The sequence below is a fragment of the Rhamphochromis sp. 'chilingali' genome, assembly GCF_963969265.1.
Source record: "Rhamphochromis sp. 'chilingali' genome assembly, chromosome: 3".
Taxonomy (NCBI): Eukaryota; Metazoa; Chordata; class Actinopteri; order Cichliformes; family Cichlidae; genus Rhamphochromis; species Rhamphochromis sp. 'chilingali'.
The window spans coordinates 36,747,628-36,760,956 of NC_137931.1; the positions used below are offsets into that span (position 1 = coordinate 36,747,628).

Genomic DNA, 13,329 nt, shown 5'->3' on the forward strand with positions numbered 1-13,329 from the left:
ACAGCTGATCTTTTTCTAATCGTTACTAAGAACCGATTAAAATTGCGCGATAGTCACACTGAAATTTGTTGGAAACTGAAAGCATATTTTGTTTTGTTTTTTAACCTGGATAAAAACCAGGAAAAGAAAGCAGCCCGTGTCCTGTTTGAACACTTTGTCAGCTTTGCATTTCAAAAAATTAAAACCCATCATGTCAAATTTCTCAAATTCTAAAATGCGATGTTTGGGACAAAAAAAAAAAACTCACAACCTCACACGCACACAGATATAGCCGCTGGGAGGAGTGTTTCCACTATAGACACGCCCCTTTCACTTAATTGCAGAGTGTCACCAAGAGATGGGGCTTTCTTCCAAAAACCCTTGACCTGGATCGTTAGCTACAGATGGTTTTCTCACTTTTATTGTCGGGTCTTTGCTTTATACTCTAAAGCTCGCTGAGGCCACTGTTGTAAATAAAACTGAATTGAATTTGACATTCTTTGATAGCTGTCGCTGTAAAACTCTTTACCCATTAAAATATAAAAACTTTTAATTTTTAAAAATGTAAAATAAAGGATAAAACTTCACAGTCTATTTGGCCATCCAGACGTTTTATACTGCAGATCACTAAAACTGTTTCCAGTAAAGTTCTTCATTTATCCATTTCAATCTAATCTAATAAATAAATAAAAATTTTTAAAAAAGAAATAAGCTTCCTCATAGATCCCAAACCAGATGTGGAGGTGATTTCTGAGACTGGTACATCTTCATTTATCATTTATTCTGTTGCTTGCTGGGCTGTTGCCTTTTCAGACCTCTGTTTGAATTATAAGCGCATCCTTCATCGTTTCTGTTAAGTTGCAGCTTAATATTCTCATTCATTCTTTAGATTTCTTTAAACTCTCATGTTGTGCAAAAGTCTTGAGCGAAATGTAATTCCTCTATAGTTTGTATAAGAGAGGCCGGACTTTCACCTGCCCTCCAGGCTGTATGATGGTTCCAGAATTGTCCTTTGGACATCCTCGTACCTGAGATGGGGATGTTTATGAAAGTTTATCAGAATAGTGTTACCTTGATGGATGTGCCTGGGTGTGTAACTCTTATCAGCTGAGTTGTCCAGGGGCTGGGATGATGTCTTTGGAAATGTGCGACATAAGCAAACAAACAAAGCAACCTCATGGTGCCTTCCATAAAACAGGACATCAGAAGACTGCCAAAGAAATGGAGTGCAGACTACTGTGTAAATTTTAATAAATGTAAGGTTTTCCTGTTTGATCTTCAGTTTCTGTTGAAAATCTTTGTTTCAAAAAGGAGAGACGCACTTTCACAGTTACTCCAAGATAAAACGAGTAATATTCTGATGTCAGAGTTTTCATGTACGCGGCGCTGCACTGAAATCTGTTTCTCTAAATGAGCGGCCTGACTAAACTAAACATGCATGTTCCGTCACGTCATTGCACCAAGTAGAAATTACTTCTGCATGTTGTTAATTTACACTCTGGTATAATTTTTATGTATGCAAACTTTAAAAACAGGATTTCAACATTTGTAAAAATCTAAATGCAACCTATGTGATGAAATTTATTAAAGGACACGGCGGTGGCGTTCAAACATCGCAGAGATGGGGGGTTGCTGCTTGTCTGTAGGAGGCTTGGAGCACGACAGTTGAACAACAAGCACTAAAATGAGAAAAGTGAAAAGTCCGGGAATATACAAAGAAAATGATTCCTGTTCGTGAGTTCAAATCACAGTCTGCGTTCTCGCTCACCTGTCTGTAAACGTTGGCGCTAAAATTCCTGCAGTGATTTATCACAGATGTGCAGAGCGCTGAAGGAGAGTTAAAAAATAGAAGCGGTTCACAGCTGCAGTTTACTGCACTTTAAATCCAGACATTATTAGTAAAACTACTGTTAATATATTTAACAAACTGTGTTATTAAAGTGTTTATTTATGTATCCATCATCAGGATTCTAATAAATTCAATAATTGCAGTGAAAAAGCAGCTTTAAATGCTCAGGACTCATCAGTACTGAAGGTCAACGCTATGATTCTCTTCTAATTCTAGGATCTATGAACAAATTGAAAAGGTCTCGTGTAACAAGCTTGTAAATGAATACGCCTCCACCCTGCTCCCCCTGATGGATACACAAGCCATTACAACTGATTTTCCTAAATGCTGCTTAGAGGTCTTACTACCCGATGTTGTGTTGTTGCCGTCATAGGCGGGAATATCATTACGGTCCCTCAGGGAGTCAGTCAAACTGATCAGAGAGTCGAATCACAGTAAATAAAGAGTAAAGTCAGAGGAGAGCAGCCAATCAGATGGCTCCACGCCTGAGGAGTAGAGCTGAGTAGGTGTCCCGGTGTCTTACTGATTTGAATCCCTCCTCGGTCCTTGCTCTTTGTTATGGTCAGTTTTCTTTGAAGGCAAACATATTTGTCCCTTTCTTTTTTTCCCCACTTCTTTGTATGTTTCTTCACATCCACTCTTATCGCCCTGCTGTCTGTCAGTCTTCGTATTAAGGTGTTGATTATTGTTCTGATAAATTCAATAATTGCAGTGAAAAAGTAGCTGGAAATGCTCAGGAGGACTCGTCGGTACTGAACAGACCAATCACAGTGGTTTGGGCTGCGTTAACGCAGCGTTTCCAGGAAGGTTTCAGAAGGGTTTGTGTTTGCGACGTACCTGCAGCATTGATTTAACACTGAAGCACCTGCACGTCCTTCTTGGGCTAAAAGCAGGAGGAATTCTGTGTACAGGTGTTTTGGATCATCATTTTATGGATGAGAACAAAATTAAACCAACATGTCCTTCTGACTGATGGAAACAAAGACGCACGTCTTTACTGCACTGACAGGACAAATATTTCATGCTTTGTGAGAGATGGTTCTTCACTTCCAGGCAGGTCTGTCACAGCAGTTTTTGCTGCATGTTCAGCCCAGGGGCGTAATTTGCAGGGGGGTTACAGTGGTAACCCTTACCCTAAACCATAACCTAACTGTAACGCTGACACTAAAACCACATTTTGAATCTCAAAACTCCCTTCAAACACACACACACTCTCTCACACACACACACACACACACACACACACACACACACACACACGCACACTGTCACACAGTCTCACTCTCACACACTCTCAGACACTCTGTCTCTCTCTCTCTTTCTCACACACACACACACACACACACACACACACACACACACACACACTGAGAGGACGAGCTGTGACCGACCTGTTGATGTTTCTTTACAGAATATCGTACACATATTCTAACTGTGTCCCCCCCACCTCTTCAGCCTAATGGTAGCTCCCAGGGAAAGGTCCACAACCCTTTCCTGCCGACGCCCATGCTGCCTCCCCCACCGCCTCCTCCGATGGCCCGTCCCGTCCCACTGCCTGTTGACGCCAAGCCGCCCTCCACCTCCTCCACTGAGGGAGGAGGAAACTCACCCACCTCACCCAGTGAGTGTGCGCGCACACACACACGGCAGATTTAAGTACCATCACGCATCACTTCTGCGTGTTTAAACTCGATTTTCCTGCTGGCTGTCACGCCCCCACACAAAAGGAACGACGCATCAGGGTTCAGTTATTAATCTGATATTTAGTTCTCGTGTAATCTGTGAGAAGTGATTTGTGATTGGATTATTTCTGACTGCAGGGTTCAGTGACGCTTCCTGTCTTTTGGCGAAAACAGATGCAGTCACTGCCAAAATATTTAATCCTCCTAATACTCATCAACGACACATGGAGACACTGAAATTTCTTTGTATTTATTACTGATGTTTTTGCTTGATGTGTTTGTCATCTGTCTGACCTACTTCTTCTAAATAACTCTGTCAAGTCTTTCAAAACTTTATTAACAACGGCGTAGAAAATATAAACTTTCAAATCAGGTTCCTCTGAATCTAACTTGATTTGGGTCTGAATTTAAGGAGATAAGGAGATTGAATTTACAGTGTATCAGAGCTCTGTCAGGTCATCACGTGTTAATAACGGGCCTGTGTGTTTGTTGTGCAGCCTACTCCACCCCCACCACGTCTCCAGCTCAGCGGTTCGTCAGCGTCGGACCTCGGGACCCCGGCTTTAACATCCCTCAGCAACCACAGGTAACCAACAAACACAGGTCTGTCAGCTGCAAACATGTTTACAAACATATAAACATGTTTATTTCTGCTGTAAAGTTTTAACATGGGAGTCTATGGGGACTAATTCACTGCTGGAGCCTCTGCTGGATGTCAGAGGAACTGCATCTTCTGGCCTCATTTTCAGCATGAGAGAGCGTGCTGCGCACACATGGTGTACCTGTGCTGGTCAGTGTGAAACTAGAGGAAGCAAAAAGAGGTCAGACACCCATCAGCCAATCGGAGAACAGGATTTTGGGATTTATAAACAAAGACATTAACAGGGAAAGAAGCAGCGCTTCACTTCAGGCCTGAATCATTTACTGCAGGGCGGGTGGTTAGTGAACACAGCATCCTCATTGGATACTGTGTGTGTGTGTGTGTGCAGGCGCGCGCGCGCGCGTGTGTGTGTGTGTGTGTGTGTGTGTGTGTGTGTGTTTGGGGGGGGTCAGGGTCTGTTTGCCAGCTGATTTATGAAGAGAGTAACGATTGGGCAGCCTTGACTTAACTCATCCTGCACGCACACACAAACAGTGAGGTGGGAGTCCTCTGTTGACAATCCAGACATGCTTGATCGCTTTGGTGTGTGTGGTGGCCCGCAGTGAACAAGGGTGTCGATTTATCGACTCTGTCACACACCAGCGCGCGCACACACACACTCTCTCTCGTGAAGACATGAGCCAGGTGTTTGTCACCGCTGCCAGAAACAGACTTGTGTTATTTATTCTTTCTCTGTCTCTCGGGGACGATGTCGCGCTCCTCGAGTGATGAGCAGCTTCTCCTCCAAAGGTTTCCTTTCTGGGAATGAATTTAACCGTCAGTCATCAGAAAAATACAAAAATATCCAGGAGAATTTTTGTGTTTTGTTGGAAAATAAAGAAAATTTGGTCTTTTTTTAGTTTTATTTCTGCTTCAGATTCAGCAGGTTTGGAAAACGACTCACAGCTTTTTTAGGAAATGTGGACGTTGTTTGGAGAGTTTAAACACAGTAGAGAAGAAGACATGTTTTTAAAGCCAGCATGTATGTTTTTTAAATAAGAGATTTATTATTTTTGGGGGGGTTATGTGATGGTGTTTTGGAGGAAAGTGGTGATATTTTAGGGTGGAGGTGGACATGATGAGGAAGGATTTAACATCTTTAACATCACACTTGGGCTGGATTAGGTCCTCACACATGAATGTAAACACGTGTGAGTGTGTTTACATTTATATGTGTGTGTGTTGGGGGCAGGGGGGGGGCAGCTGGCATTGTCTTTGTGTGAGAGTGGGCGTCATGCCCACACAGGTCAGAGTGGTGGTTGCCCATGGTGACAAGGATGGAGGGAAGACGCCGAAACTAACACACACATACACACACACAACATCAGGGAGAACACGGACTTGCGGTGGGACACTGGGTCAGAAAGTCAGTGCTGAGCCATGCTGTCAGCATCACTGGGAGGCGAGACAAAACACAAAAGTACAGAAGAACCACAGCATGTTCTCTCCCAGGAGCTCCAGAACCAGCCCAGAAACCACAAACGCACTCTGAAGTGCTCGTTTTCTGCTTTTCTTTTATTTCCTGTCAGATATCTGCTGTTCCAGTCGTCAATGTTCACATCAAACACGATCAGAGTTTCTGATACTGAGCTCAGTGTACAGCAATCTCTGCGAGCCCAGAGCTCAGCCACATCTACATACTCAGGTTATCACAGCTTTTTCTACTGTAGCATCAGGATGATGTTGCATAGAGAAGCCCCACCCACCCACTTTGGCAGGTGCCAATCAGATGAAAGCTAACTTGAGAGGCTGAAGCCAGAAGAAGATGGGGAAGATATTTTGAGCTGTGAATCATGCAAAGCTACTCTGGAAAGATCCAAGAAAAATATTATGGAGCTGTAAATGAGCAAAGCAGGTCCTCTTTAACGTCTTTTATGAGCCCGTTCTGAAGGACAGCTTGTATCTTTAAGACGTCAGAGGCGTTCACAAAAACCTGATGCTGTGCAAATGACAGCGAGCTGCAAAACTCAAAGACCTACATGAAAATCCTGCTTTTATTTGTGCCATAAGGGACACAAGTACATTTCACAGTCTGTAATTTTAGCTACTTTGATCATGTCTGTAATTCAGACATCAGGACTCAATCACGTGGACTCAATTACCAGGAATCACACAACAGGACTCCAGGACTCAAACATCAGGGTTTGGACACCAAGACTCAGATATCAGGATTCGGACATAAGGACAGACATCAGTTCTCAAACACCAGGACTCAAACATCAGGACACTAGGACTTGGACCACAGGACTCCGATACCAGGACTCAGATACCAAGATTCTGACACCAGGACTTAGACATCTGGAGTCACACATCAGGCTTCTGAACTTGTCTTTTTTATTCAATGAATATTTGTCTATCATCCATCTCTCTCCATCTATCATTGCTACTGTTTCTGTCTTGTCCTGAGTCAGCACTTCTCCAAGACTCACACACTCACTTAGTGAGTCATGATGTGGGTGTGGTGTTTGCACTGCATACGTGTGTGTGTTCAATACGAGTGTGTGTGTTTTAGATTCACCTTGCAAATCGGACACGGAGACGGTGGATGACTACACACACAAAGGGGAAAGCACCCTCACTGCCTCCAATGAAACTCTACCACACAAACACACACACACTTGTATTGATCAGGTTATGGCTGGCTGTGGTATCACGGTGTGTGTGTAAATGTTTTAGTACCAGTTTTTCAGAAATGAGATTCTTTTGAACTTTTTAGACTCTCAAAGACACAAGTGACTTTTTGTTAAACTGTCATGATATCAGGGCTTTTTCTCCACATGGACATTCGTACGGTGAAAGGTCGCTGTTGGAAGAAAAGAAGAAAATAGTCTTCATCACCTTTTGCTTTTAAGATAAGATAACCTTTATTAGTCCTACACGTGGGAAATTTGTTTTGAAACTGCCCTTGAGTTCCTCGTGTACCTCACACAGTTTTTCAAAGCTAATACTTGTTTGCTCCACAGCTCTGGTTGATAACTGGTTTTATATACCTCTATATTGGGAAATCTAAGAGATCTGTTGCATTAGCTTTGGTTGAGGCACACCTTCCTCTGCAGCAAATGACGGGCAGATGACACAGAGTGACTGTCACTGAAATCTTCTCTCTCTGAGTGATCGATAAGCCATCATACTTAATCAATATGTTATCGATATCTCTGGTTTTTCACCACTTTTAGACTGGTGCTGAACGGTGATTTAGACTGGTTTTACTTGTTACTTTGGATTGGTTTTAGACATTGTCTTGAACAGCTTTTAGAGCGTCTTACAGACTTCCCTGGATGTTCAGGATGGTTGTTGTGCTGCACAATGAATTACTTCCTTGAAGCTAAGAGCCACAGACAGAGTGGGATGTACCAAGGTGGACAACACATTGAGATTGCTGAGAATATGAAAAACATGGAAAAACAACATCAGATTGCTCCTTTAAAATCGCCTTCCGTCTTTCGCTGTGATGAGTTTCTACAGTCTGAATCACAGCTGTCAGCATCAACCCACTGTGTGGTAACATTACTCCACACACACACACACACACAAACACACTCTGTCTGGCCTGTGAGAGTTTCATCTTCTGAGTCTTCTCAGGACAGAGGGAGGAGCTGCAGTGCAGCGAGCAAGCGAGAGGCCGAGAGACACCGATAGAAACAGGAAGAGAGAGAGCGAGGTAGAAAAGTCCCAGCGTCAGCAAGTTGTATTGATTAAAAACTAACCTTCCAGTCTTCTCCTCTATCACTACTGCAGACACACACACACACACACACACACACACACACACACACACACACACACAGCAATAGAATTACAACGAGTCAGGAGCAACTGAGGTCTGAGTGCAGAGAAACCCTGCAACACACGCACACAAAGAAAAAAAGGAATGCCTGATCCCGCGTGTTTCATTTAACTTTCACTTTAAATTCAAAATCCAGAAGCACATTTTCTAAAAAATGTACATTCTTTAAGTGTGTGTTTTGTTTTTATTCCTGTGTGTGTGTGTGTGTGTGTGTGTGTGTGTGCGTGCGTGCGTGCGTGCGTGCGTGCGTGCGTGCGTGCGTGCGTGCGTGCGTGCGAAGAAGTGCCGAGTGGGACGGGGAGGAGAAAGTGATCGAGAGAGGATGAACATAAAGAAAGAAACGGTGGGAGAGGATAAAAGAGGCGGGGTAGTGGGACGGGGATGTGGGGGGGTGATGCGGTTGCCTTGGCGATGGTAGTCACGTCCCGGGCCGTCTGGTTGTCCTTAGCAACCAGACATGATGTAACGCAGAGATGAACTTGAACTGGACGGGCCAGTGAGGAAGAGGAGGGAGAGATTCATGAACGATGCACCTTTGGCGATCGATACGAGCCTATCAGAGATGGATTACACACACACACACACACACACACACACACACACACACACACAGAGTTTTGTGCTCCTGTGTCATAAACTCATACCCAGAGAGGAGAAGCAGCGTCCTGTGTTTGTAGTCCGAGAACCTGACAGTCTGACATCAGCCTGTTGTGGGTTCGACTAAATCAAGCCCCACTGGCATCCCCTAGAGGCAGCAGTGTTCATTACAACCACAGGATTATAGTGCTGGAAAGAGAATATCCTGAGGATAGCATCAAATAGCAAATAACAGAAATCCAGCCTGGAGGGACTGTTTGAGGTGTACTTAAAGGAGGCAAAGTCTTTTAATTCCCACAGTGTATCTGTATTATTGGACAGCAGCAGAGTAGCTCGGCATGATACAGGGTTCAAAATTATCTTCTTCTATCTCTTTACATTATGCTTTAGTGCACCACCTCAGTTTATGAACATGCAGTTTTAGCTCCTGCCCCTGGGAAAGACTTTCTTCTGATTTGCTGCTACTCGTAAATGGAAGGGTTGAACATGCTTATATGGTGATCTCTGTTGGAGACTATTTAATCATATCATATCTCTATGTCACACAGACCCAATAGAAGAAAAAAATGGATAAATTGGTCTCAGAAAGTTGACTCTGTTCATCTGGACAAAGCGTTTCCAAGTTTCTGAGATTTCCTTACCCGGGAGATTGAGCATCCATCAAGACGTGACTGGGTGTTTAGAGCACTCTGTAGCCTAAGCTTTTAGCTCACAGTGATCACTGTGCATACACTGACCTCATAAACCTCTAAAACTAAATTTTTTACACCTTTGCACTAGGGCTGCCACGATTAGTCAACTAATCACGATTACGTCGACTATCAAAATTGTCAACGACAAATTTAATATTCAACGCGTCGTTTGAAGCTTTGTAAGATCCTGAAAGACGCAGGAATAAGTGGTAGGATTTAAGAGTTTAATAACAGACTAAAACAGAAGATGGCAGCAATGCATCTACAGCTGCCGCTAAACCCCGAAGAAGAAGAAGCAGTCTCCGGTATCGTAGCTGTGTCCAAATTTAGGGGCTGCATCCTTCGGATCCGATTATGTTACAGCGACGCAACGAAGGCTGTCCAAATTCGAAGACTTCTCCAAATGCGGCCGACAAATGCGTCCTCCTTTTCCCCAGATTTGAAGGATGGGTTGGGTGTGTCCTTCGTGGCCCAACCTATCCCAGAATTCATAGCGCGGCCCAGCCAATTCTAGTTTCCAACAATGGCGGCAACTACTTAGTATTAATATTACTCGTATTACTCTTTCTGGGTCACAAAATAAACTTTTAAGATATTTTCAGGTGAGAATGTAGGTGTGTAAACTTCAAATATCTGCTCGGTTTATCAAGACGTCACATATTTGTAAAAGTGCTCCGATGTTTTTTGAGACGTCTGTTACCCACCAGCTCAATAGCTAGCCGGGGGGTTCAAGGCTCACTAGAGCCAGTGAGAAAACCGGACTCCCGGCACATTGTTTTCAAACCCCCCGCAGTCTTTCGCTACTCAGGTTAAACATGATATATAAGTCACTTAGATAACTTAAAAATAATAATAATTAAAATTAATTATAGTTTGACTTTTTTCAGTATTTTATTTGTTCCTGAGTAAATTGGTTTTGCTGAGATTAAAGTTCTAATTTTCGCACAGCTGAATAAACGTCAAACAGAAAACTGATTAAACAGAAGTGTGAGATGGTCGAGAATTTACTCCAGTGTCCTGTTATATTTTAGATAGCAAGGAGCAGACGGCTGAGTTTATTATACTCCACCGAGATAATCTGCAAATTTCATTAAAAGTTTAATAAACTATCATCTTGTCTTTATTTTTAGTTAGCACATAACTTAAACACTTCAAACTGTAAGCTAATGATAGCTATATAAGAGCAGACGCATGCTGATGCAATAAGCTGTATGTTTTACGTCCAATGGATGCATGATCTGATTAGCCGACTAATCACAAAAATAATCGGCGACTAGTCGACTATCAAAATAATCGTTTGTGGCAGCCCTACTTTGCACCCATATAACTGAGAGGAAGTATGGAAAACTTCATATTTGCCCTTTGTTGGGGGCAGCCCACCAGACACCATCAGCATATATTTTTGTCACCTGTCCTACAAAAACAGGCAGTTTCACTCAAAAGTCAGTTAATGCTTTAATTTTAATCCATCTGGGTCCCAACTGTCTGGAGGTTGAATGTGGGTTTGTTTGGCCTACTGTCAGTGTCAGAGTGAAGATCATTCATGGACACACCTTTTCTGGTCTTGTGTTGTAACAGGATATATTGAATAACAGTCTCACTTATTTCAATCTAAAGAAATAATTCATGTTTCCTCAAAGACATACTTGAGTTATCCTGAATTCAGGAGAACACACATATTTAGTTTGGCGCTACAAGCTAATCCACCTTAAGATTTATACTGTAACATCATGAATCCTTAAGTAAGTTTTTCCATATTCAGTTTTTAACCACAGTTTGGAGAATTGTTTCTATAGCAACAGGAGTTGAATGTATCATCTGCATAGAAAAGTCCATAAACTTCAGTCACAGTGTCATTGGTTTGTGGCCAATAACAAACCACACAACAAGCCGTCCTGGAGGCTGCACGGTGGGAAGATTTCATACAGCCTTAGACTAATCTTTGAAACCTTAGTGATATATGTGTAACCCCGCTGATTGGTTCTGGGTAAATTTGGACGACAAGTACCTGCAGTCGGGATCGTCCGGTAAGTGGTTGCTAAAGCAGTCCAGATGTTAACATCTGTTTTTATCTCTCCACAGTGGTACCTGGGATAAGGACTCCAGAGGCCCCTCCGCCCACCTGTACGACAGATCGCTGCAGTCTCCTCTCCGACCTTTCACCTTTGATGCCAGCTGTGACAGAAAGCCCAGTCTAACCTATCCCTATTCCTTTCCTGTTCCGCCTCCACCAGCACCACACACAGGCTCAGCAGCATCAGCATGGCTACAGCGGATCAAACGCACCGTGACCCCCTGCAAACTGTATATCACAGACATCCGTGCAAACGTATGGTTCACACCTCAGTGTCCATATACAGTGCCAGACCCACCCCCCCCCCAAATCCAACCAGGTTGATAAGTACGTGGGCGACCTGAGCCTTTGGGAAAGACTGAGTCACAGAGCTTCTGACGACACATATGCTCTCCCATCATCCTTTGCAGCGGGTGCATCCGTGGACTTACAGTCATACGAAACCCTCCCCACACTCATCACCTGCCCCCCCGTCTGGAGTCCGATGGTTTGGGGGTTCGTGAAGTTGGGATGTGGCACAGTTGGTACGAGGGGCCACCAACATCGCCACCACCTGAGCCTTCACGGACTTCCTGGGATGGACTTCACGCCCCTCGGTTGCTGGCAGGTCAGGGAGGGGGAAGTTGGAAGGCTCTTTGAAAGGACATGGACCTGGATGGATGTGGAGGTGTGACGGGCGCAAACAGACGCCCCCACCTGTTTCACAGAAATAACAAGAACTTCATGTGGGGGGGGGGGGGGGGGGGCTGTGACGGGCGACTGGGTGGAGGGTGGGTATAATCGTGGGGTTTTAGGGTTTAAGGTTTTCTTTATGTGAAGTGTTGCGACCAGATGCTGGTGGATCCGAGTTTGTTCCTCTTGGATGCTTTTTGGCTTCACGGCTCATTGATTTTTCTCTTTTCGCCACCATTTCAGCCTCCTCGTCCTCCACCATCCACCCATGGGGGTGAAGCTACAGCATGCTAAGAGTGGGCCGAAAACTCTGGTGTCCGAATCGAGGCAGGCAGATAGGAGAGAGAAGAGCAACTCAAACTTTACCAGTGAAATATTGATCATGAGGAAAGTGCAATTTTGTTGGCTAGCTGTTGGATAGTTAAATATCTTTGTAAGATAGCTCGTTGAAAACAGTTGATGAAAAGTATATATAAATATATATTTTTCTTCCTAGTCCGCTCACACCTCTGGGACTCTAAAATAGCGGGGTAAAAAAGACAACCACACAGCGCTGAAGTCGAAACCACAGCCGGGTGAGAAATAAGGCGAGCTGTATTCACTTTTATCGTTTCTTCTTTGTCGTTTGTTCATCGTGTGAAGCTGTTAGATGGTAGAATGAGAATCCCTTTAACAAATATCATTTTAAACAATCAGTCTTTTAAAGCAGCTGAAGTCTGCGCTTCATTTTGTTTGAGGAGGGAAAAATACGCCAAGCGGTTAACTTATTTTAATGAGCACATCGTTTTACTTTCGATCCGAATTTAATGAAATCTGGAGAAAAAGTACCATGTGAGTTTAAGCTGAAAATAATCGCGTGGTTTAATCTTTTAACGGGTGCCGCCCAGTAAGGGCCGGCCCTGTGATTGGCTGGGTCTCCTAGAGGTCGTGCCCAGCCAAAAGCACTTATTCCCGCAGTTGGCCAATAGGCTGTGAGTTTGTAATCAGGGGTTTTGGTTTAGCTATGAAGAGGTAGAGCAGAGGGTAACTCTCTGGAAGCTTTCGTCCACAAACAGACGGCCGACAGCGCTTCACGTGCAACTCAGCATTTTATCGATCTTGAGTTTTGTTTTTCCTTTCCTATACTATATATATAAATATATACACACACACACACACACACTTACGACCATCCAGCGTTGAACAAAAGTGAATTTAAGTGAAAAAGTTATTTTAAAAAAAAAAAGAACAAAAAAATGCATGTTCTAGTGTTAGTGACAGATTTTTCCATAGATGATGTAGTTAGTGAGAAAAGACACTATATTGTAAACCCAACATCCGGCACTTGCCAGCAGCCGTCTATTAGTTTCCTCTTGCT

General features: G+C 43.5%; 1 protein-coding gene across 4 annotated transcripts in view; it reads left to right on the forward strand.

Moving 5' to 3' along the window:
• The window catches only part of nfia (nuclear factor I/A), a 150,368-nt gene extending 138,818 nt beyond the window's left edge, over positions 1 to 11,550 (forward strand). For 3 of the 4 annotated variants that reach the window (XM_080878437.1, XM_080878439.1, XM_080878438.1), the window contains 3 exons: positions 3,284 to 3,449; positions 4,008 to 4,096; positions 11,309 to 11,458. In XM_080878437.1, coding sequence (XP_080734563.1) covers positions 3,284 to 3,449; positions 4,008 to 4,096; positions 11,309 to 11,323 — 270 coding nt within the window. In that variant the 3' untranslated portion in view covers positions 11,324 to 11,458. The other variant, XM_080878436.1, reaches the window with a different exon arrangement.
• The last annotated feature ends 1,779 nt before the right edge of the window (positions 11,551 to 13,329 follow it).